This window comes from Macaca thibetana, chromosome 12 (genome assembly GCF_024542745.1).
Source record: "Macaca thibetana thibetana isolate TM-01 chromosome 12, ASM2454274v1, whole genome shotgun sequence".
In the NCBI taxonomy this organism is placed as follows: Eukaryota; Metazoa; Chordata; class Mammalia; order Primates; family Cercopithecidae; genus Macaca; species Macaca thibetana.
The window spans coordinates 980,845-1,003,629 of record NC_065589.1 but is presented as its reverse complement, the minus strand read 5'-3'; the positions used below and the strand labels follow the sequence as shown (position 1 = coordinate 1,003,629).

Below are 22,785 nucleotides of genomic sequence, written 5' to 3'. Positions count from 1 at the left end.
GTGGGGGAGTGGTGAGAGGGTGGGGATGGGAGGGTTCCTGGAATTGGTTCTTTATCCTGATTAGATGTGAAGGCACTAATGCTGATTTCTAGTAGTAAAAAGAGCACCAATAGTCCATAGTGTGATGTCCATAGTGTGATGTCCATAGTGTGATGTACCAACAGAGAGATGCATAGTGTCACCACTGCGTGCTGCTCATTAAACACTTGCAGAAGGCAGGGTTCTGGGTCTGGTGGCTTTTGTTTTGAACACTTTCGTCAAACTAGAGTATAATGGGCCAGGTGCAGTAGCTCACACCTGTAATCCCGGTACTTTGGGAGGCAGGAGGATGGCTTGAGGCCAGAAGTTCGAGACCAGCCTAGGCAATATAACAAGATCCCATCTCTACAAAAATAAAATTAGTCAAGCACGGTGGCCTGCACCTGTGGTCCCAGCTATTCTGGAGGCTGACGGGGGAGGATTGGTTGAATCTGAGAGATTGAGGCTGCAGTTAGCTGTGATTGTACCACTGTACTCCAGCCTGGGTAACATAGTGAGACCCTGTCTCAAAACAAAAACAGGTGTGGTGGCTGACGCCGGTAATCCCAGCACTTTGGGAGGCCAGAGCAGGCGGATCACCTGAGGTCAGGAGTTCAAGACCAGCCTGGCCAACATGGCAAAACCCCAACTCTACTAAAAATACAAAAATTAGCCAGGTGTGGTGGCAGGCACCTGTAATCCCAGCTACTCGGGAGGCTAAGGCAGGAGAATTACTTGAACCCGGGAGGCAGAGCTTGCCGTGAGCCGGGATTGCCCCACTGCCCTCCAGCCTGAACAGAGTGAGACCCCATCTCAAAAAAGTATGATGGGAGTGAGCTCAGGATTCAAATTCCCAGCTGAAGTGTCACCTGAATAATCTGCAAGTTATGACTAGCCCAAGAAAGACTCAACTCCTTTAGCTGCGGGTCTGAGACTACTGAAAAACCCAGAATCTCGTCCTTCCAGTGGCTGGATTATAGCACATGTGGAACTCCCAGCCTCACGGTGTCTGCTGTGCAAGTGAAGGCATTGGTTGGCAAGGAATGGGATCCTGTCAGCTGGAGCTGGGATGAGGATGTGTGGGGCGACCCTGATGAACAGTGGAGACCCTGAACCCCTAAATCCTGATGAGTCTTCAACAGTGGAAGAGGCCCCCCTAACCCTAGTGGAAGCTTCCCCAACTCCATCTGAGCAGTTAACCCTGTGTTGTCTGAGGAAATGGGACGGCCCTGAGGCTGCTGATTAGCAAGACCAGGCTGCTGCTCCCCAGGACCTGCCCCCACCCCTTTTTGCTTCTAGACATGGAACTAGACTGATGTGAGGCAGGCCCTAGAGCTGAGATACAGGGCGTGAGCATGAGGAGATGCACTTACCCAAGAGGATGTGAGTTTTCCAGTTTACATAGAAACCCCAGGAACGTGGGAATGCATATTGAGGGCCTGGGAGAAGGGCAGGAGGAACACAGAGTTGGATCAGGCCAAATTTATTGGTACGGGCTCACTAAGCAGAGAGCCTGCATTTAGAAAGGGCTCTGATTGGTTGGTTGGCTGCTTGGCTGAAACATGGGCCAAAACATGGCCCACCATGGAATAACTGGACATGCCTGGTCACCCATGGTTAGTGTGGAAGGGATTCAAAGGCTTAGGAAGATTGGAATGCTAGAGTGGATTTGTTCTCCCTATTCTCCTCTTCCTCCAGCCCTCCACCCTCCTACCCTGCAGCTCTCCTCCTCTTCCTCCTTCTCTGCAGCCCTCCACCACCCTCCCCCTACAACCCTCCTCCTCTTCCAGTCCTCAACCCTCCCCCTCCCCTGCAACTCTCCACCACTCTCCTCCTCCCACTGCAGTTCTCTTTTCTTTGTAGCCCTCCTCCTCCTCCCCGGCCAGCTCTTCTCTTCCCCCTCACCCACAATACTCCTCCTCCTCCCCTTGCAGCCTTCCTCCCTCTCCTCCTCCCCTGCAGTCCTCCACCCTCCTCCCCTGCAGCGCTACTCCTCTTTTCTTTGTAGCCCTCCTCCTTATCTAGCCCTCCACCCTCCTACCCTCCCTTGGCAGCCCTACTCCCTTCCCTCCCTCCTCCTCCTCCTATACTTCTCTCCCCCATCTTCCCTCAGGACCCAGCCCTAATGCCAGTACCCCAAGCCTTCGCTGACCCTCAGCAGGGAGGCTCCCGACTGGGTGCACGGGGCAGTGCCCAGGAACTCTGGTTCAGGCCTGCCGCAGGGCTTGTTTGCCTCTTCAGTGGTGGCTCTTAGGTGCTGCGGTTCCGTGGCTGAGGAGCCACGCAGGAAGGCCCACTACCTGTGTCCCTCTGCTTTGTGCATCTGCTTCTCCGGAACAGGACCCCTGAGGCCAGGCCTGGTGGACCACCCTGCTTCCCATGCGGCCTTGCACAGGCCTTCCTGTGGACACTGCACACAGGTGACTGAACCTGATAGGACAAAACCTGGAGAGTGAGATGTCTCGAAAATCTCCACGTGGGCCGACCACGACCCTCCTGGTGGAGGCTCTCTTCTGCTACCGTGTGCCACGCCAGAGCTCCCCTACCCTGGGAACAAATGCCAGGGTGCCCTGCAGCCCAGTTCTCCTCAGTCCCCTCATCCGTCCAGAGAACAAACGCCAGGGGGCCTTACGACCCGGCTCTCCTCAGTCCCCTGATCCGTCCAGCCCATTTTCATTCCTCTCACTTTGGCCTCCTGTGTGTCCGACTGCCTCTGGGCCAGACTCATTGCAGGGCTACGGGCCTGGGCAGGCCCCACCTTCCTGCTTTCTGATGCAGCGATATTCTTCCCTTTTCAGGACCTTGCTGTCACCCAGGCTGGAGTGCAGTGGCGCAGTCTCGCCTCTCTGCAACCTCTGCCCCCCGGGTTCAAGTGATTCTTGTGCCTCAGTCGCCTGAGTAGCTGGGATTACAGGTGCCCACCACCACGCCCGGCTAATTTTTCTATTTTTCATAGAGATGGGGTTTTGCCACGTTGGCCAGGCTGGTCTCGAAATCCTGACCTCAAGGGATCCACCCACCTCGGCCTCCCAAAGTGCTAGGATTACAGGTGTGAACCACTGCGCCTGGCTGACATTCTCCTCTTAAAGCCTGATGCCAGCTCAGGCCACAGACATTAGCCCTTCTGACAAACCTGGAGGACAAGGTCCCCTCGCACGCCCCATCCTCTCCTCGCCCCTCCAAGGGGCCCTCCCCCGAGCGTCTCCTTTGAAGCCCTGCCCCCTCTATCACGCCCCCCCCAACCCACAGTCTCCAGAAACATGAAGGGAGGACCCCTGGGGTGGTCTGGCAACGTCTGCCTGGTGGACAGCAGGTGGGAGAGAAGGAAAGTGGCCAGTGGGAGAAGGGGCAGAGGAAAGGGGAGGAGGAAGGAGGAAAAGTGAAGCCCACGCTCAAGGTGCCCCTCCTGCCTGGGCTTCCTGCCAGATGCTTCTTGGATCAAATACTTTGTTATATTTCCAGCACAAGAAAGTGATGTTACAAACACTAAGAGAATTCAGAGAAACAGCAGGATTTAAAGTAGCACACAGAGATCTTTGTGTATCCTTTCAGTTAAAAGACAGGATGGAAGAGATGACCCATTTTTAACAGCAACAAAAAGATAAAAATCCTCATGCATGAAAGAAATGTGAAACCCTAAATGGGAAAAACTTTAAATATGCCATAAAGACACCAAAGTAGATCTCAACAATACCATGGTTTGAACGCATTCCCCAAAAGTTCATGAGTTGGAAACCTGGACTCCAATGCAGCAGTGCTGGGATGGGATTCTGGGGAGGTGATTGGCTCATGAGGACTAATCCATTCATGGACTAATGGGTTCTCAGGGAGTGGAGCAGTTATCACCAGGGGGCTGGTTATAAAAGCCAGCTTTGCCGTCTCTCATAAGACCCTCACATAATGCCTGGCATCACCTCGAGGCTGCAGAGTCCCGACCAGCAAGAAGGTCCTCACCAGATGCAACTCCTATACCTCAGCTCCCTGCCTCCAGAACTGTAAGAAATAAAATTCTTTTCTTTATAACTTACTCAGTCTGTGGTATTCAGTCAGAGCAACAGAAAATGAATTAAGACAGACAGAAAGAAATACCATGGTCCTGGATAAGAAAACTCTCCTAAGCAAGACAATTCTACAAAAGTAAATTTATAAATGTAATGTAATCCTTATAAAAACGCCGAATATTTTTCCCGGATCTAAAAAACTAATTATAAAGTTCATGTGAGACAGAAGATGCACAAGAGTGTAAAAATAGCCAGGAAAACCCTGAAAAAGAAATGGGGAGGTCCTCTGCCATGGAACCATCTCCTGGCCTCTGAAATGGAACACATGGCACCAGGACCCACGTAGGCAGGCAGCCCAGGGACATGAAAACCTGGAAACAGATCCCAGTGCCTGGAACATGCAGTCTATAAGGTAGCATACGATACCAGTGAGGAAAGGATGGACTTGTCAGTAAATGTTAACCACTTGGAAAAAGACGAGAATGAATCTGCACTTCATACCATACACGAAGACAAATTCCAAATGGGTCAAAAGTACTAGGAAAAGGTGAATTCCTTCATCACTGGGGAGTGAGCAAAATCTTCCTAAATAGGATTTAAAACCCAGGAGCAATAAAAGACAAAATGTATCCTGGGGAAAATGTTTTATAACATAGAGGATTTTCAAAAGTGTTGGTGACTTGAGTGGGAAGCAGGGCAGAGATTGTCGGGGACCGAGGGCGGGGGGATGGTGTTGAACAGGTGCGGGGTCTCCTTCCGGGGTGATGCGAGCTTTGGAAGCACAGAGAAGTGACGGTTGTACGTTATGAATGTACTAAATGCCGCTAAATTGTAGACTTTAAGATGGTTAAAATGGTGAATTTTTAGACCGGGCGCAGTGGCTCAAGCCTGTAGTCCCAGCACTTTGGGAGGCCGAGACGGGCGGATCACGAGGTCAGGAGATCAAGACCATCCTGGCTAACACGGTGAAACCCCGTCTCTACTAAAAAAATACAAAAAACTAGCCGGGCGCGGTGGCAGGCGCCTGTAGTCCCAACTGCTCGGGAGGCTGAGGCAGGAGAATGGCGTAAACCCGGGAGGCGGAGCTTGCAGTGAGCTGAGATCCGGCCACTGCACTCCAGCCTGGGCGGTAGAGCGAGACTCCGTCTCAAAAAAAAAAAAAAAAAAAAAAAAGGTGAATTTTAAAAATCATCTATAGGACTCTGATAAAAATGTTGTTTTATGTATATTTTACCTCGATAAAAATTATAACTTAAAATGAGAAATATTAGGATTAATATTCCTTATTCAAAAGAGCTCATGAGTTTGGAAAATCAAGAAAATGATTTAAAAAAAAAGAGAGAGAGAAGTGCAAACCAAAACCACCCCAAGACTCCATTTCTCACCTACAAGATTGACCCAAATCCAAATTTGACACCAGATTCGGCTGCTGATGGGGGCAGGCACCTCCTACAATGCTGTGGGGATGCAGAACACTTGGCCCCTTGGGGACAGGGACAACACCCAGACAAGCCGGATGAGCCTCTCCCTGCTGACTGGTAATCCCATTCCCAGAAATGTATCCTTAAGATACGATGGCCAGAATCCACAAAGATGTGGAAATGCCCTTCTAAACAGACTTAGAAGACAAGCACGCTGCAGTCCCAACGGAGGTGGGTCCAACTCTGACATTTGATTGGCCAAAGACTGGAAACAACCCGAGTGCCCGGCATGAGGGGATCTGTTGCCTAAACCATGGCGAGCTAAACCAAACCACGGCGAGCTGAACCACGGCGAGCCGAACCACGGCGAGCCGAACCACGGCAAGCTAAACCAAACCACGGCGAGCTGAACCATGGCAAGCTAAACCAAACCACGACAAGCTGAACCACGGTGAGCTGAACCACGGTGAGCTGAACCACGGTGAGCTGAACCACAGCGAGCTGAACCACGGCAAGCTAAACCAAACCATGGCAAGCTAAACCACGGCAAGCTGAACCACGGTGACCTTACCAGGGCACTCAACAGCTGTACCAGAGGCCTGTGTGGAGCAAACATGCCTGGTTTTACAGTTCCGACAAGAAAGCCAGTCAAATGATTTGCATTTGCAAAACAAATTATAACAATTTCTAGAAATTAAACACATGGACTTGTGTATCAAGTTGGTGACAGAAGCGCAGATTAATTAATCCAATTATGTAATATTTTAACTTTGTGTCTTCAAAGGGAAAAGTCTAAAAAGGCTAGCAGAAAAAACAAACTTTGACCAGTAGCCATTGTTAACAATACCTTTTTTGGTAGAGGTGGGATCTCACTATGTTGCCCAAGCTTATTTTGAAATGATTATATGTATTTATATGTAGAATAAAGCAAATACTGTTCATGTAATGAATCAAGATTTTCAGCTTAAGAGGTAAAATCAAAGAATATTTAAAAACCCTTATAATCTTTTTTTTTTTTTTTTTGAGACAGAGTCTTGCTCTGTCGCCCAAGCTGGAGTGCAGTGGCGCGATCCTGGCTCACTGCAAGCTCCGCCTCCTGAGTTCACGCCATTCTCCTGCCCCAGCCTCCCAAGTAGCTGGGACTACAGGCGCCCGCCACCTCGCCTGGCTCATTTTTATTTTTAGTAGAGACAGGGTTTCACCGTGGTCTCGATCTCCTGACCTTGTGATTCGCCTGCCTCGGCCTCCCAAAGTGCTGGGATTACAGGCGTGAGCCACCGCGCCCGGCCATAATCTTAAAATTTGAATGGAAAACAGTATGAATTCATATTTTTCAAAAATACACGTGTATATCCCATGCTAAAGTAGTTAGGGGTGAAGGGTCCTGATCTCTAATATAACCTCACGTGATTTGGAGAAAATAAACCAGAAATTGTTTTTTTTGAGACACAGTCTCGCTCTGTTGCCCAGGCTGGAGTGCAACGGCGCCATCTCGGCTCACTGCAACCTCTGCCTCCTGGGTTCAAGCGATTCTCCTGCCTTAGCCTCCCAAGTAGCTGGGATTACGGGCGCCCGCCACCATACCTGGCTAATTTTTTGTATTTTTAGTAGAGATGGGGTTTTGTCATGTCGGCCAGGCTCAAACTCCTCACCTCAGGTGATCTACCCACCTTGGCCTCCCAAAGTCCTGGGATCATAGGTATAAGCCACTGTGCCTGGCTGAGAAAATAAATTTTAGAACAATTTTCTGGTTTTGTCCATGGAAAGGCTGGGAAGTAGAGCAGCCCAGCCATCATAAGCAATCAGCGCTCAGTCTGTGGCCTCTAATTCCCACTCCCCACTAATGAGGACCAGGGCTCTGGAGAAATGGGTAGTTCCAGGTTCTGGGCAGGAAGAGTCAGAGGCAGTCGTGGCCCCAGAGCAAGGAGGCATCAAAGCCCAATGGATGGAGGGGCTCCTCCGGCCAATTACGAGATAATCTGAGCATCTCCTGTTTGCCGAAGACATAGGCAGCACTTGATTAAAATGGTATCAAATACAGTTGGCCCTCCATTTCTGTGGATTCAATTGTGTATAAAAAAATTCCCAAAAAGCCCACAATACAAACACCCCAAAAATATACGTTTACAGAGCATTTACACTGTATCAGGTATTATAAGCAATCCAGAGGTGACTTAAGGTTTATGTGAGGATGTGCGTAGGCTGCACGCAAATCCCACGCCATTTTATACAAGGGATGCGAGCATCTGATTTTGGTATCTGTGTGGGTCCTGTAACCCACCCCTGTGGATACTGAGGACAGACTGTATACATGAAAATATTAAGTTCATAACATGAGGAGGGAAGCGGGAAGGGTAAGTGCAGTGGAGTGAGGAACTCTCAGTCCTTTGGCACCACTGGAGGGTGCCAGGACATTCTTACTCCAAAAATCGATCATTAAAGGGAAATAATTAAGTGTTTATGCTGCCCTTCTAGTATGAACGTGCTTCAGGGTAACCCGACTTACCGTAATGGATAAAGGGAGGGTCTGAGAGAATTCCAGCCACTAAATGTCCTTCTAATGAGAGACAGAAGGACAAACATCTGCAGTCCCAGTGGAGGTTCTGGTTCTAGCAATGGTCACCCACAGGTGGCAAAACTGTCAGGGGAACAGTTGATGGGAAATTGACGATAAAGGGGTCAGGCTTCAACAAAGTGAGACAATCAGACATGAGGCTCCTCATGGGCTGTGACACGAGGAACTGAGCATCGCCCAGGTGTGATTCCAGCCACAACTTCAGATCCAACTTCCAGATGACAGGATATAGAGGGGACAGAGGAACAAGTTAAACACTACAAGGATGATGCTGAGTCCAGACTGGGGACACCTTCGAGGACAAGTGACCAGCTCTACCAACAAGTCAAGGGTACAGGGGAGGGAAGAGGAGGACTTTTAGGATCAAAAGGATCCTAAAAGACTTTGTAGCCAAACACAAACGTGAATAAAGCTTTGATAATCCAATCGTATGAGGATATTTCTCAGGCAGTCAGGGAATGCGAATAGGACTGAGTGTTGGAGAACGTTACAGAATTCTTACGCATTTTGAGAAACCACCACCGTGCCATCAGTTACTGACTTCTTGTCTCTTGGCTTGTCTGTGCTCTGCCCTGGGTGCTGCCCTCCCACACTCCCTTCTGGCTGGGCGTGCAGGAGCCCGGGATGCAGGAGCTGGGGCTGGGAGCTTCCTGGCATTCCCAGGTTACTTCAGCATTATTCTGGGAGCAGAGACAGCTCTGAGCCCAGCCTCCAGGTCCCCTGGCACCCCCTTGGCCCTTGGAATACCATCCCAGGCCCTCCTGCCCATCTTGCGAGAACCCCCTCTAAGCTCTGAGGTCCCTGAAACCCCACCCTGGTAACACATTTTGCCCCCAAGCCCTGGAGGTGGTACCTGCGGTTGCCACCCTGGATGTTAACCCCACGCAGCCTGAGCGATACCTCTGCCGACTCTGCTTCCCAACACCCGTGTAGCCTCATCTCCATCTGCCTGGCGAGATTTCTGATATGGTGAGGAGTTAAGAGAAAGCAAATGGCTTTGGTTGTTTTGGGATGCATACCAAAGGATTTAGGTGCAAGTGACAGTATGTCTGGAATTTGCTTCCATGTATTCCAGCAGAAGTGGGGAGGAAAAATGGAACTGCTGTGGGCAAAATGCTGGCAGGTACTGAAGCTGGGTGACAGGTACAAGGGTTTAGTGTATGTTTGGGAACTTTCATAGTGAAAAAAACCCCACAAAAACGAAAGCTGTATTACAGAGTTACAAACTAAAACTTACATGACGATGTTAAAAATCACAGCTAGCCTCTTGGGAATGCTCCATCTGTAAGAAAATATAGACTTGGCTCTTTAAAAGTAATGAAAAAATGACTGCCATCTTTTTTTTTTGGAGACAGGGTCTTGCTCTGTCGCCCAAGTTGGAGTTCTGTGGTATGACCTTGGTTCACTGCAACCTCCACCTCCCAGGCTCCAGGGATCCTCCCACCTTAGCCTTCTGAGTAGCTGGGACCATAGGCATGGACCACCACGCTCGGCTAATATTTGTGGGTTTTTTTTGTAGGGATCGGGTTTCGCCATGTTGCCCAGGCTGGTCTCAAACTCCTGGCTTCAAGCCATTTGCTTGCCTTGGCCTCCCAAAGTGCTGGGATTACAGGTGTGAGCCACTGCGCCCAGCCAACTCTACAGAAGATTTACAAATATTTTAGATCTTGTCAAAACTGCAAGAAGAGCCGGGCGCGGTGGCTCACGCCTGTAATCCCAGCACTTTGGGAGGCCGAGGCGGGCGGATCACAAGGTCAGGAGATCGAGACCATCCTGGCTAACTCGGTGAAACCCCGTCTCTACTAAAAATACAAAAAATTAGCCGGGCGCGGTTGTGGGCGCCTGTAGTCCCAGCTACTCGGGAGGCTGAGGCAGGAGAATGGCGTGAACCCGGGAGGCGGAGCTTGCAGTGAGCCGAGATCGCGCCACTGCACTCCAGCCTGGGCGACAGAGCGAGACTCCGTCTCAAAAAAAAAAAAAAAAAAAAAAAAAAAAAAATGCAAGAAGAAAGAAAAGGAAAGAGATTCATCCCTTCTTAATTTCTCTTTTACTTTTTTTTTTCCAGAGTCTCGCTCTTGTCTCCCAGGCTGGAGTGCAGTGGTGTAATCTTGGCTCTCTGCAACCTCCACCTCCTGGGTTCAAGCAATTCTCCTGCCTCAGCCTCCCAAGTAGGTGGGATTACGGGCGCATGCCACCACGCCCAACTAATGTTTTGTATTTTAAGTGGAGATGGGGTTTCACCCTGTTGGCCAGGCTGGTCTCGAACTCCTGATCTCAGATGATCCACCCGCCTTGGTCTCCTATAATACTGGGATTACAGGCATGAGCCACCACACCCAGCCTCCTTCTTAATTTCTTAGGGAAGACTTTGGAAAACAAACATCAGCAGATTAAAAAAAATGTACATCCTACACAAGTGATAATATTCAAAATCCTCAGCCATAAAAATAAAGGCCTTTTATTTGGTTTTTCTATGCCAGTACAGAAACATCTGGACAACACTCTTGAGCCCGCAGAGGCTCCCGGCCACACCCACTTCTGCTGCAGGGACTGTATGCCAAGGAGCCGAACCGTTGAGACACAGTAGCCAGGCCCTCCTGAGGGCTCCAGAAGCTCTAGGTTACGGGGTCACCTTCTTGTAGGTGACATGAAGATGCTGGGTCATTGGCTGTGTGGTGGTTGCCATGGAGACTGTCTGTTCAAGTTTGCCTTCAGAATTCAGCCTGAACTTCCGGGTAATCTGAGCAGGAGAATGAAACAAAAATACATTAGTTTTATCTCAAAAGATTCAATCAACGCCCGTGTGCCCATCGCATGCCACGCACTCGTCACGGGCTGTGAGCCAGGCAGTGTCCTTGCCAGGGGATGACAGACACAGCCCAGGGCCCCTGGTCACGTCACAATCCAGGTGCCCCTCAGCTGTCTCCAGAAAACCACCAGGTGAACACAGGGATTGTTTATTTAGAAGTCACCTTTTTTTGTCGACGGCCATACCACCCTGAACATACCCGATCTCGTCTGACCTCGGAAGCTAAGGAGAGTTGGGCCTGGTTAGTACTTGGATGGGAGAAGTCACCTTTTTTTGGTCTCTACAAATTATATACCTGATCAGACAAGCACTGAGCTTCCAATGCTTCCCTTCTCCACTGCCTCCCACTTTCACTGTAACTAGAACTGATGTCCAGTGTGTTCTTGGAAAGCTCAGAAACACCATCTTTGGAACAGTAATTCATCAGAATAAATTATAGCAGCTGTTTCCAACAAGAATCCAAGCCTATGGCAGCTAAGTCCCGAATGAGTCAGCCCTGTATGCCCAGAACGTTTGCCAGCAGATTATGAGTGCTCACTGTCAAAAGACAATTCTCTGATGGGCACTCTCTCTCTAGTGTCCCAGACGTGTGGGGGGTCAGGTGGGGGACACCAGAAGTCGATGAAACGGAGTTCTGCTTATGGCCATGGCTAACTACTCTGTAACTGACCAACCCCCTTGCAGATGACCCAGATTTTAAGAAGTTTCCTTAAAGGTGTCAGAGAACCACCAAGTCAGCAAGGACCAGCGCCCCAGAGAAAAGGAAGTGTGGAGGTGAAACCCAGTTTGGAGCAACTGGCCCTGATGCTTTTGCTGCCTAGAAGTCAAGAGGTTCAGGGGTGGAGGCTAAGAGGGATGTGGTAGCTAAGAGGCTGAGAAGCTGAGTGAGGCCTTCTTGGACTCATGGAGCTGGAGGGACAAACACTGGAATTTGGTGTCCGTCTAGGAGGAGAGGCTCAGCCGGGCGTGGTGGCACACGCCTGGAGTCCCAGCTACTCGAGAAGCTGAGGCAGGAGAATTGCTCGAACCTGGGAGGTGGAGGTTGCAGTGAGCCGAGATTGCGCCACTGCACCTCAGCCTGGGCGACAGAGCAAGACTCCGTTTCTAAAAAAGAAAAAATGAAAAAAAGGAGACGCCCAGGAAAGCACCCCAGCTTTGGGTGGGGACCCTGAAGGGTCCCATCCCAGGAGTAAGGGTTAACAGAAACAGGCTGGTAGTCCAGTTTCAAACCAGCTCAGTCTCTTCTGAACACGAGCTGTCCATCCATGACTGACAGGCAGAAGCACAGAACTACTCTTTGGTGAGGATAACATCAAATGAAGCCTCAAGTCATCTCTACAATTTTTCATACATAATGTCTAGAATCCAAGAAAAAAAGAAAAACTCCTTAGGTTACTAGGATATAAGATCAAAAGAAAAAACAGGAAATAGACACCTCCCCCACCCTCACCCAGGGGATGCCAATATTGGCGTTATCAGAAGACAATATGGAGAATTTCTGCAGATAAAATTTATCAAAAAAATAGAAATTCTGTAACTGAAAAACAATCACTCAAATTAAGGCCCCAATGATGAAATAAACAGCAGATTAGACACAGATGAAGAAAGGATTACTAAACTGGAAAATGATCAGTAGGAAATATCCACATTGAAGCCTGGAGAATAATGGAAACTATGGATGAAAGCATAAGGGACACATTGAAAATTGCAAAAGATTGAACACATGTGTAACCAGAGACCCAGAAGAAGACAGGAAAGAAAATGGAACATGGGCAATATTTGAACAGATGATGGCCAATTTTCTGAGTCTAACAAAATATATCAAGCCACAAATTCTAATTATATCACAGCAAAACTTTGGCTGATAATCAAAGGCAAGACAATAGAAACTTGAAAGCAGCCAGGGATGGGTGTAGGTGTAATGGTTAAGTGTCAAACTGACCAGATTAAGGAACACCTAGAAACCTGGTAAAGGATTATTTTGAGTATGTCTGAAAGGATGTTTCCAGAGGTGACTGACCAGGTGAGGAAGATCTGCCCTCCATGAGGGTGGGCACCATCCAATAGGCTGGGGGGCCCAGAGAAAATAAAAACAAAGACAAGGCAAATATATCCATCTGTTTGCTGGAGCTGGGATACACTCTTCCTCCCCTGTCCTTGGACAACTCCAGGCCCCCCGACCTTTGGACTCCCAGATGTCACCAGCACCTCCTCACTCTTCAGGGATCTGAGGCCTTTGGCCCAGGACTGAGAGTGACACCATTGGTTTCCCTGGTTCTGAAGCCTTTGGACTTGGACTGAGCCATGACACTGGCATCCCAGGGTTTCCAGCTTGTGGAGGGGGCATTTTTTTTATTTTATTTTTTGAGACGGAGTCTCGCTCTGTTGCCCAGGCTGGAGTCCAGTGGCCGGATCTCAGCTCACTGCAAGCTCCGCCTCCTGGGTTTACGCCATTCTCCTGTCTCAGCCTCCCGAGTAGCTGGGACTACAGACGCCAGCCACCACGCCCGGCTAGTTTCTTTTGTATTTTTTTTTTTTTGGAGACGGAGTCTTGCTCTGTCGCCCAGGCTGGAGTGCAGTGGCCGGATCTTAGCTCACTGCAAGCTCCGCCTCCCAGGTCTACGCCATTCTCCTGCCTCAGCCTCCCAAGTAGCTGGGACTACAGGCACCCGCCACCTCGCCCGGCTAGTTTTTTGTATTTTTTAGTAGAGACGGGGTTTCACTGTGTTAGCCAGGATGGTTTCGATCTCCTGACCTCGTGATCCGCCCGTCTCGGCCTCCCAAAGTGCTGGGATTACAGGCTTGAGCCACCGCGCCCGGCCTCTTTTATATTTTTTAGTAGAGATGGGTTTCACCGTGTTAGCCAGGATGGTCTTGATCTCCTGACCTTGTGATCCGCCCGCCTCAGCCTCCCAAAGTGCTGGGATTACAGGCTTGAGACACCGCGCCCGGCCGTGGAGGGGCTTTTATACTATTGAATGCTACATTCGTTAAGTGTACATGAAATAGTCATGAAGTTAGGCCATATACTAGGGCATAAAATAAGTCTCCAACTTTTTTTTTTTTTTTGTGAGATGGAGTCTTGCTCTGTTGCCCAGGCTGGAGTGTGCAGTGGTGCTATCCTGGCTCACTGCAAGCTCCACCTCCCGGGTTCACACCATTCTCCTGCCTCAGCCTCCCCAGTAGCTGGGAATACAGGCGCCCGCTACCACACCCGGCTAATTTTTTTGTATTTTTAGTAACGATGGGGTTTCACCGTGTTAGCCAGGATGGTCTCGATCTCCTGACCTCGTGATTCGCCCACCTTGGCCTCCCAAAGTGCTAGGATTACAGGTGTGAGCCACCACGCCCGGCATCTCCAACATTTTTTAACAGACTAAAATATTAGAGGGTATGTTGTCTGGGCTTTATAGAATTGAATTAAAAATCCTAAGCAATAGAATCTATTTAAAAAATTCTCAAATGTGTTTGGAAAATAAGTAACATCTCTCTAAATAACTCTGTTCAAAGAAAAAAAATCACTACAAAATCAGCCCAGTGTGGTGGTGGCGCCTGTAGTCCCAGGTACTCGGGAGGCGGAGACAGGAGAATCGCTTGAACCCAGGAGGCAGAGGTTGCCGTGAGCCAAGATCGTGCCACTGCACTCCAGCCTGGCAACAAGAGAGAAACTCCATTTCAAAAAAAAAAAGAAAAACAGGACACAAAAAGCACTAACTAGAGAAGAAAAAATGGTAACAGAATTAAAACATTTGGTTCTAGACTGGGCATGGTGGTTCACACCTGTAATCCCAGTGTTTTGGGAGACTGAGGAGGGTGGACCACCTGACGTCAGGTCGAGACCGGCTTGGCCAACATGGTGAAACCCTGCCTTTACTAAAAATACAAAAAATTAGCTGGCCACGGTGGTGGGCGCCTGTAATCCCAGCTACTTGGGAGGCTGAGGCAGGATAATTGCTTGAACCTGGGAGGTAGAGGTTGCAGTGAGCCGAAATCACGCCATCGCACTCCAGCCTGGGCAACAAGAGCAAACTCTGTCTCAAAAAAAAACCAAACAAACAAAACAAACAAACAAAAAAACATTTGGTTCTTCAAAAGGAACTGTCTAGGAAACAGAAAGGCAAAGCACAGGATAGGAATATGTTGTTGGCAAGTGCACGTGATAAAGGGCTTACACCCAGAACAAACAACAGACTCTTACAACTCAGGAATAACACAAACACTCAAACAAACGGGCAAAAGATCTGAATGTGCATTTCACAAAACAAGAAATACAAGTGGCAAATAAGTACAACAGAAAGATGATCAGCATCGTTACGCAGCAGGGAAGTGCAAATTAATATCACAATGAAACACCACCTTGTAGTGGCCAGGATAAAACTCAAAGGCCAACCCTTGGCGAGGCTGTGGGACAACCTTGCTGGGGTGTCAAGGGGGACAGCCACTCTGGAAGAGTTTGGTGCTTACCACAGAACCCAGCAGTTCCAATCCCAGGTATGCACCCAAGAGAGAGAAAAAAAAAAACCTGTCCACACAAAGTTAGGTCTGTACATGCTTACAGCTTTATTCATAATAGCCCGGAACTGGAAACAAATCAAATAAACATCCATCAATAGAAAAGATATACAAAACTGACACACTCACTGGTGGACCACCACACAGCAACAAGCAGACACGGCACATGCAGCAGAACGCGTCAATCTCGAGAGTGTTTCAGTGAGGGAAGGAGACCGGAAACAAATGAGTGCCTGTGCTGTGGCTCCGCTGATGCGGAGGAGCGCTAGGACACGCAGAGCTGCTGGGCAGATAAGGAGGAGCGCTAGGACACACTGAACTGCTCGAATGATGACAATGGGCACTAGGACATGCAGAGCTGCTCAGTCTGCAGTGGCAGAAACCGGGCCGGGGGCTGTGAGAGGGCAGCGGGGGCCGCCTGTGGAGCACAGGGACTTTCTAGGGTGCTGGGACTGTTCTCAGTCTTGACTGGGGCAGCATTACAAGATTATAAATGCTTGTCCAAATGTATCAAACTGCACACTTGAAGTGTATGCATTTATTCCACATAAAGTATACCTCAATAGAGATGATTTTTATTTTTATTTATTATTTTTTTGAGACGGAGTCTCGCTCTGTCTCCTAGGCTGGAGTGCAGTGGTGCGATCTCGGCTCACTGCAAGCTCTGCCTCCCAGGTTCATGCCATTCTCCTGCCTCAGCCTCCCCAGCAGCTGGGACTAGAGGTGCCCGCCACCACGCCTAGCTAATTTTTTTGTATTTTTAGTAGAGACGGGGTTTCACCGCGTCGGCCCGGATGGTCTGGATCTCCTCACCTCGTGATCCGCCCACCTTGGCCTCCCAAAGTGCTGGGATTACAGGCGTGAGCCACTGCGCCTGGCCGGAGATGATTTTTAAAAAGTAGAGGCCATGATAATGAAGACAGCGTGATATTGGCATAGGGACTGACAAACAGACCACCTGGAACCAGAGAGACAGTCAGAAGCAGACCTCTGATGAAGGATGCTGAGGGGCTCGGGGGGCGGGTGCGTGGGTGAACGGGGGGCCAGGCTCTTCAGCCAGGGTGCAGGGCAGCTGGCTCTCATCTGAGAACAAGGAGAGGGGACAGCACCTCACACTACACACACCACTCAACCCCAGGTGGATTAATGATCTAAAGGAAAGATTTTAGGGTGAACTGTGAAGCTTCCAGAAAAATTCAGAATACATATTTTGACCTGTTAGTAAGGAAAGGCTGCTTAACTAGGACACGTTAAAAACAGAATCAATAAAAGAAGAGACTGGCAAACTGAACCACATAAAATCCAGAACCTCTGCTCTTCAAAAACAATTTGTAAAACTCAAAAGATAATCGCAAACCGAAAAAGCTATTTGCAACACATTTAGCTAACAAAGAGCTTTATTCAAATTATATAAAGAACTCTGACATGTCAGCCAGAAAAGGCACAGTGGAAGATGGTCACCAGACCTGAATAGGCACCTCACTGGAGGATGGCCCAGCAATGACGTGAAAAGATGCTCAAGTTCACATCACAGGTCGCCAGCGGCAGCCCCGGCTGCAGTTAGGTCCACAGCCACCCACATAAGGCAGGAAGCTGGGGAGGCTCTGCCAGGCCGGGGGCCTCTCTGAGCCTCACTGTAAAATGGGGCCTGGGCCTGGACCTGCCTGTTCTCAGGGCTGCCGCAAGGCACGTGCTGCACAGACCGCACGGGGCCCTGAAGTTATAAAGCACAGACACACACAGCACAGGGAAGGTGCAGTGGGAGCCTGGGGACCCCTCAGGCCCTCCCCTAAAGAGTCACATGAGTCTCTTCAAACACGCTCAGTTCTCCCCTGGGGTCTGCCACCACTGCTCAGTCACCGGACATGAGCGACAAGCTGTCTCCGGGGCAACCCGGGTCCCTCGGCAGCCCACAGGTTCCACCATGCTCAGTCCACAGCTCACGAAGGCATTGCTACCCTCTGTGGGGCCTGCAGTCTGGGCCATGCCCACCAACACCCACACAAACAGTAAAGACACTCACATGTCCCATCCCAGCCTGATTCCCCAGATGCCACGGAGAAGCTAAGGCAAGGCCTTGCTTCCCCAGTACAAGCCTCGCTCTCTTCAAGGGGTTCCAGCCCAGTCCTCCAGAGCGAGGGGGAACAACCGGGTGCCTCTGCATCCACGTGCAGACACCAGGTCTGAGGCTATGGCCGGCAGCATCAATCCTGACAGCCGAGGAGGGGAAATGCCCCAAACCGCAGTCAGCAGGGCCACAGTGCCTAACAAGGGCCTCAGGACATCTGTACGGGGAAAAAGGGAAAATGGGACTGCTACCTCACACTACAGAGAAACAATAATCCCAAATATCATGTTTCTTAAAAGGAAAAACTGGCCAGGCACGATGGCTCACACTTATAACCACAGCACTTTGGGAAGCCGAGGCAGGTAGATCACTTGAGGCCATGAGTTTGAGACCAGCCTGAGCAACAAAGTGAGACCCCCATCTCTATTAAAAATGCAAAAAATTAGCTGGGAGTGGTCCTGCACGCCTGTAGTCTCAGCTACTTGGGAGGGTGATGTGGGAGAATCACTTGAGCCCAGGAGGTGGAGGCTGCAGTGAGCCGAGATCGCACTGCTGCACTCCAGCCTGGGCGACAGTGCAAAGCTCTGTCTAAAAAAAAGTAATAATAAAATAAAAAGTAAAAAAATTTTTAAAAAGATAAAATGTAGATGAAAATCTTGTCACCCAGCAAGCAACCCGGCACAGAGCTCTGAGGTGAGGCCTCCTGGGTGAGGACGGCGTGGTGGCTCCTGCACAGCCCCCTACCAGAATGGTAGTGAAGGAATGCTGTCCACAGTGTGAATCCACAGGAGAAAGAGGAGAGGTGGCACACAGCCACAGAACGCGAGGGGCTGGAAATCAGACGCACACGGGGAACTGACACAGCCGACCGAAGGGCGAGGCTGAATGCAGCAAAGGGGACAGGCGAACAGCCTGCCTCACACCCACAAAAGCTCCATGGCACAGCCTGAGCGTCTCTATGAGTGGCTGTGGATGAAGGCTGAGAACAGCAGGTTTGCTTGAAAATGTGTTTCAGAGGCAATTCAGCATTATTTCATGTATTTATTTATTTATTTATTTATTTATTTTTTTTTTTTGAGACGGAGTCTCGCTGTGTCACCCAGGCTGGAGTGCAGTGGCACGATCTCGGCTCACTGCAAGCTCCGCCTCCTGGGTTTACGCCATTCTCCTGCCTCAGCCTCCGAGTAGCTGGGACTACAGGCGCCCACCACCACGCCCGGCTAGTTTTTTGTATTTTTAGTAGAGACGGGGTTTCACCATGTTAGCCAGGATGGTCTCGATCTCCTGACTTCGTGATCCACCCGCCTCGGCCTCCCAAAGTACTGGGATTACAGGCTTGAGCCACCGCACCCGGCCTTATTTCATGTATTTATTTTGAGACAGGGTCTCACTCTGTCACCCAGGCTGGAGTGCAGTGGCATGATCACTGCTCACTGCAACCTCCGGCTCCCAGGCTCAAGTGATTCTCTCACCTCACGCTCTCAAGTAGCTGGGACTACAGGCATGCATCCCCAAGCCTGGTTACTTTTTGTATTTTTTGTAGAAACAGGTTTTGCTATGTTGCCCAGGCTGGTCTTGAACTCCTGGGCTCAAGCGATCTCCTGCCTCAGCCCCACAAAGTGTTGGGATTACAGGCGTGAGCCACCACGCGAGGCACAGTATTCTTCTTAACAGCCAAGATTCAGTAACAACCAACTTGCCCATCAATGAGGAATGGATAAACAAAATACAGCACATCATCAATGGAATAATTCAGCCATGAAAAGGAGTGAGGCCTGAGGCATGCTCCAAGTTGTATACACCCTGGAAACCTTACACTAAGTGACAGTCTACGGCCCCAATTCTAGGACATGCTCAGGACAGGACAGGACAGGCAATCTGCAGAGAAGGTAGATTAGTCGTAGCCAGGGGTTGGGGGAGATGGAAGTTGGGGCCGACAGTTAAAGGGTACCAGGTATCTTTCTGGGGTATAAAAAATGTTCTAGCCAGGGGTTGTGGCTCACGCCTGTAATTCCAGCACTCTGGGAAGCCAAGACAGGAGGACTGCTTAAGTCCAGGAGTTCGAGACCAGCCTGGGCAACATGGCAAAACTTTGTCTCTACAAAGTATACAAATAAATTAGCCGTGTGCGGTGGCTCATGCCTGTAATCCCAGCATTTTGGGAGGCCCAAGTGGGTATATTGCTTGAGTTCAGGAGTTCAAGACCTGCCTGGGCAAGGTGGCAAGAGCCAAAAAAGCTGGGTGTGGTGGTGCACACCTGTGGCCCCAGCTACTAGGGAGGGTGAGGTGGGAGGATCGCTCGAGCCTGGGAGGCGGAGGTTGCAGTGAGCCAAGATCTTGCTACCGTATTCCAGCCTAGGTGATGGAACGAGACTCTCTCTTAAAAATAAAAAACAAAAAAACTCAAATCAAAAACAAACAAATGAAAAAATTAGCCAGTTGTGGTGGTGTGCATTTGTAGTCCCAGCTACTGAGGAGGCTGAGGTGGGAGGATCACCTGAGTCTGGGGGGGCTGAGGCTGCAGTGAGTCATGATTATGCCACAAAAGATAAATGTTCTAAAATTAATTGTAATGATGGGTACACAGTGCTATGAATATACTAAAACCCACAGAATTGCACACTTGGAGTGATTTGAATAGTATGTGAATATCTTTTTTTTTCTTTTTTTGTTTTCGATAACGGAGTCTCACTCTGTTGCCAGGCTGGAGTGCAGTGGTGTGATCTCAGCTCACCACAACCTCTGCCTCCCAGGTTCAAGCAATTCTCGTGCCTCAGCCTCCTAAGTAGCTGGGATTACAGGCGCCCGCCACTACGCCTGGCTAATTGTTTTGTATTCTTAGTAGAGACGGGGTTTCACCACATTGTCCAGGCTGGTCTCAAATTCCTGACCACAGGTGATATGCCCACCTTGGCCTCCCAAAGAGCTGGGATTACAGGCGTGAGCCATTGCGCTCAGCACCGCGTTATATATTTAAAAAGCTGTTAAAAATACATAAGACAGTCGGGTGTGGTGGCTCGCATCTATAATCCTAGCACTTTGGGAGGCTGAGCTGGGCGGATCACCTAAGGTCGGGAGTTCAAGACCAGTCTGACCACCATGGAGAAACCCTGTCTTTACTAAAAATATTAAATTAGCCCAGCATGGTGGCACGTGCCTGTAATCCCAGCTACTCGGGAGGCTGAGGCAGGAGAATGGCATGAACCCGGGAGGCGGAGCTTGCAGTGAGCCGAGTTCGCACCACTGCACTCCAGCCTGGGCGACAGAGCAAGACTCCATCTCAAAAACAACAACAACAAGAAGGCAGGCACCGTGAGTGGAGCTGGCGGGACTGGCAGTTGCTCTGGGTAAGTCAGTGAGCGAGTGGTGGGTGAATGTGAAGGTCTAGGACATGACCACACTACCATAAACTTTATAAATACAGTACAGTTAGGCTGCATTAAATTTATGAAAATATTTTTATTTTTAAAAAGTAACTGTGCTACATTAAATGGCTTCTGTTACTCATGCAGTAACAGAAATTTTTCAGCTCCATTACAATCTTATGGCCCCACCATCATACATGGGGTCAGTCCGTCACTGAGGAAAACTTCTTTTTTCTTTTTCCCTGAGATGGAATTTCGCTCTTGTCACCCAGGCTGGAGTGCAATGGCACGATCTTGGCTCACTGCAACCTCGGCCTACCGGTTTCAAGCGATTCTCCTGCTTCAGCCTCCTAAGTAGCTGGGATTCCAAGTGCCTGCCACCATGCCTGGCTAATTTCTGTATTTTTAGTAGAGACGGGGTTTCACCTGGTTGGCCAGACTGATCTCGAACTCCTGACCTCAGATGATCCACCCGCCTCAGCCTCCCAAAGTGCTGGGATTAGAGGCGTGAGCCACTGTGCCCAGCTGTAAAACTTCTTTATGCAGCACATAAAGTTACAGAACTCTGAACTTAACAAGGAAGACACATTTCCCCCAATACTCATTGGAAAGATGAGAAACACTGACTTTGTATTTCGCTACAAAGAAAGTCCCAGGAAACTCCCCCAACACTGTAATAACAGGGACAGTTCCTTTCAAGCCCACACAAGCCTAGTAGGACAGACAGGCCCTCCAAGACCCAGCCCTTGCCTCCTTCTCTCCTTCTGGCCCTGCCTTGTGTGTGTGCTTCCTGGTTTCCTCGGTCCTGCTGATGTCAACCCAACGGGGAGGTCCAGCCCCTCAGGTTGTGCTTCCAGCTTCTGTCCGTTAAGTCACTCCGCAGAGGACCCCAAAGCCTCCGGGGTGCAGGGGCTGCATGGCACAGAGCCTTCCCCTGAGCACCACGCCCAGGCTTCCCAACTCCATTGTCTCTCTCCATTCGCAGAAAAAGAGGCACTTTTTAATTAATAAAACCCAAATCTAGTTATTTAGCAAAAATAAACAAGCAAACAAACAAAAATCCTGGTAAAATAGATAACCTTTGGCAAGTGTAATCAAGAAAAAGAGAAAACACACACAAAACATCAGTAAAAGAGAAGTGACACAGAATGGCAGGAGAAAACAGTAACTATTACTTCTTCTAAAAATTCTGAAAATCTCATGAAACAGACACTTTTCCAGGAGAACAATGAATCTGCAGATGAAGCCAAGTAAGAACGTGGAGAGATGAGCAGTCATGGAACAAAGTAAAAGCACAGCTGAGGTCTAGGTCCCAGACATCCTCCCAGAGAGGCCGACCAACTCCCATGGGGCCACCCTTCACCAGAGAACATTTGCAAAAGCTAAGAAGCTCCCAGCTAGCTTGTGAATAACTCCAATATCAAAATGGACAACGATGTCTAAAACCAACATATCATGACAACTCAGGGTTATCCCTGAAAACAAACATGGCCCAGCACTGATGAGCTATTAATATAATTTATTAGAGCAGTCCCCAAACTTTTTGGCCCCAGGAACTGGTTTTGTGGAAGACAATTTTCCACAGCTGGGGGATAGGGGTGGTTTCGGGATGAAACTGTTCCATCTCAGATCATCAGGCATTAGATTCTCATTAGGAGGGAAACCTAGATCCCTCACATGTGCAATTCACAGCAGGGTTTGCGCTCCTATGAGAATCTAATGCTGCCACCTGATGGACAGGAGGTGGAACTCAGGTGGTCATGCTAACTCACCTGCTGGCCACTCATCTCCTGCAGTGAGGGTGGTTCTTAAGAGGCCACAGCCAGTCTGGGGGTTGGGGACACCTGATTTACTGCATTAACAGCTTCAAGAGGAAGGCAAGCAGGGAAAACAGACTAATTCCCAAAAGGTTATAAAAGCATTTGATGAAATTCAAAATTCATTCCTGAATACAATTTTTTTTTTTTTTTTTTTGAGACGGAGTCTTGCTCTGTCGCCCAGGCTGGAGTGCAGTGG

General features: G+C 49.4%; 2 protein-coding genes across 15 annotated transcripts in view; one reads left to right on the top strand and one right to left on the bottom strand.

The window, feature by feature from the left end:
• ATG4B (autophagy related 4B cysteine peptidase) overlaps positions 1-22,785 on the top strand; it is a 102,431-nt gene that overhangs the window by 16,433 nt on the left and 63,213 nt on the right. The window lies entirely within an intron of this gene.
• The window catches only part of THAP4 (THAP domain containing 4), a 691,437-nt gene continuing 679,109 nt past the window's right edge, over positions 10,458-22,785 (bottom strand). For all 14 annotated transcript variants that reach the window (XM_050751954.1, XM_050751955.1, XM_050751957.1 and 11 more), the window contains exon 6: positions 10,458-10,755. In XM_050751954.1, coding sequence (XP_050607911.1) covers positions 10,636-10,755 — 120 coding nt within the window. In that variant the 3' untranslated portion in view covers positions 10,458-10,635. The remainder of the gene's footprint in view (positions 10,756-22,785) is intronic.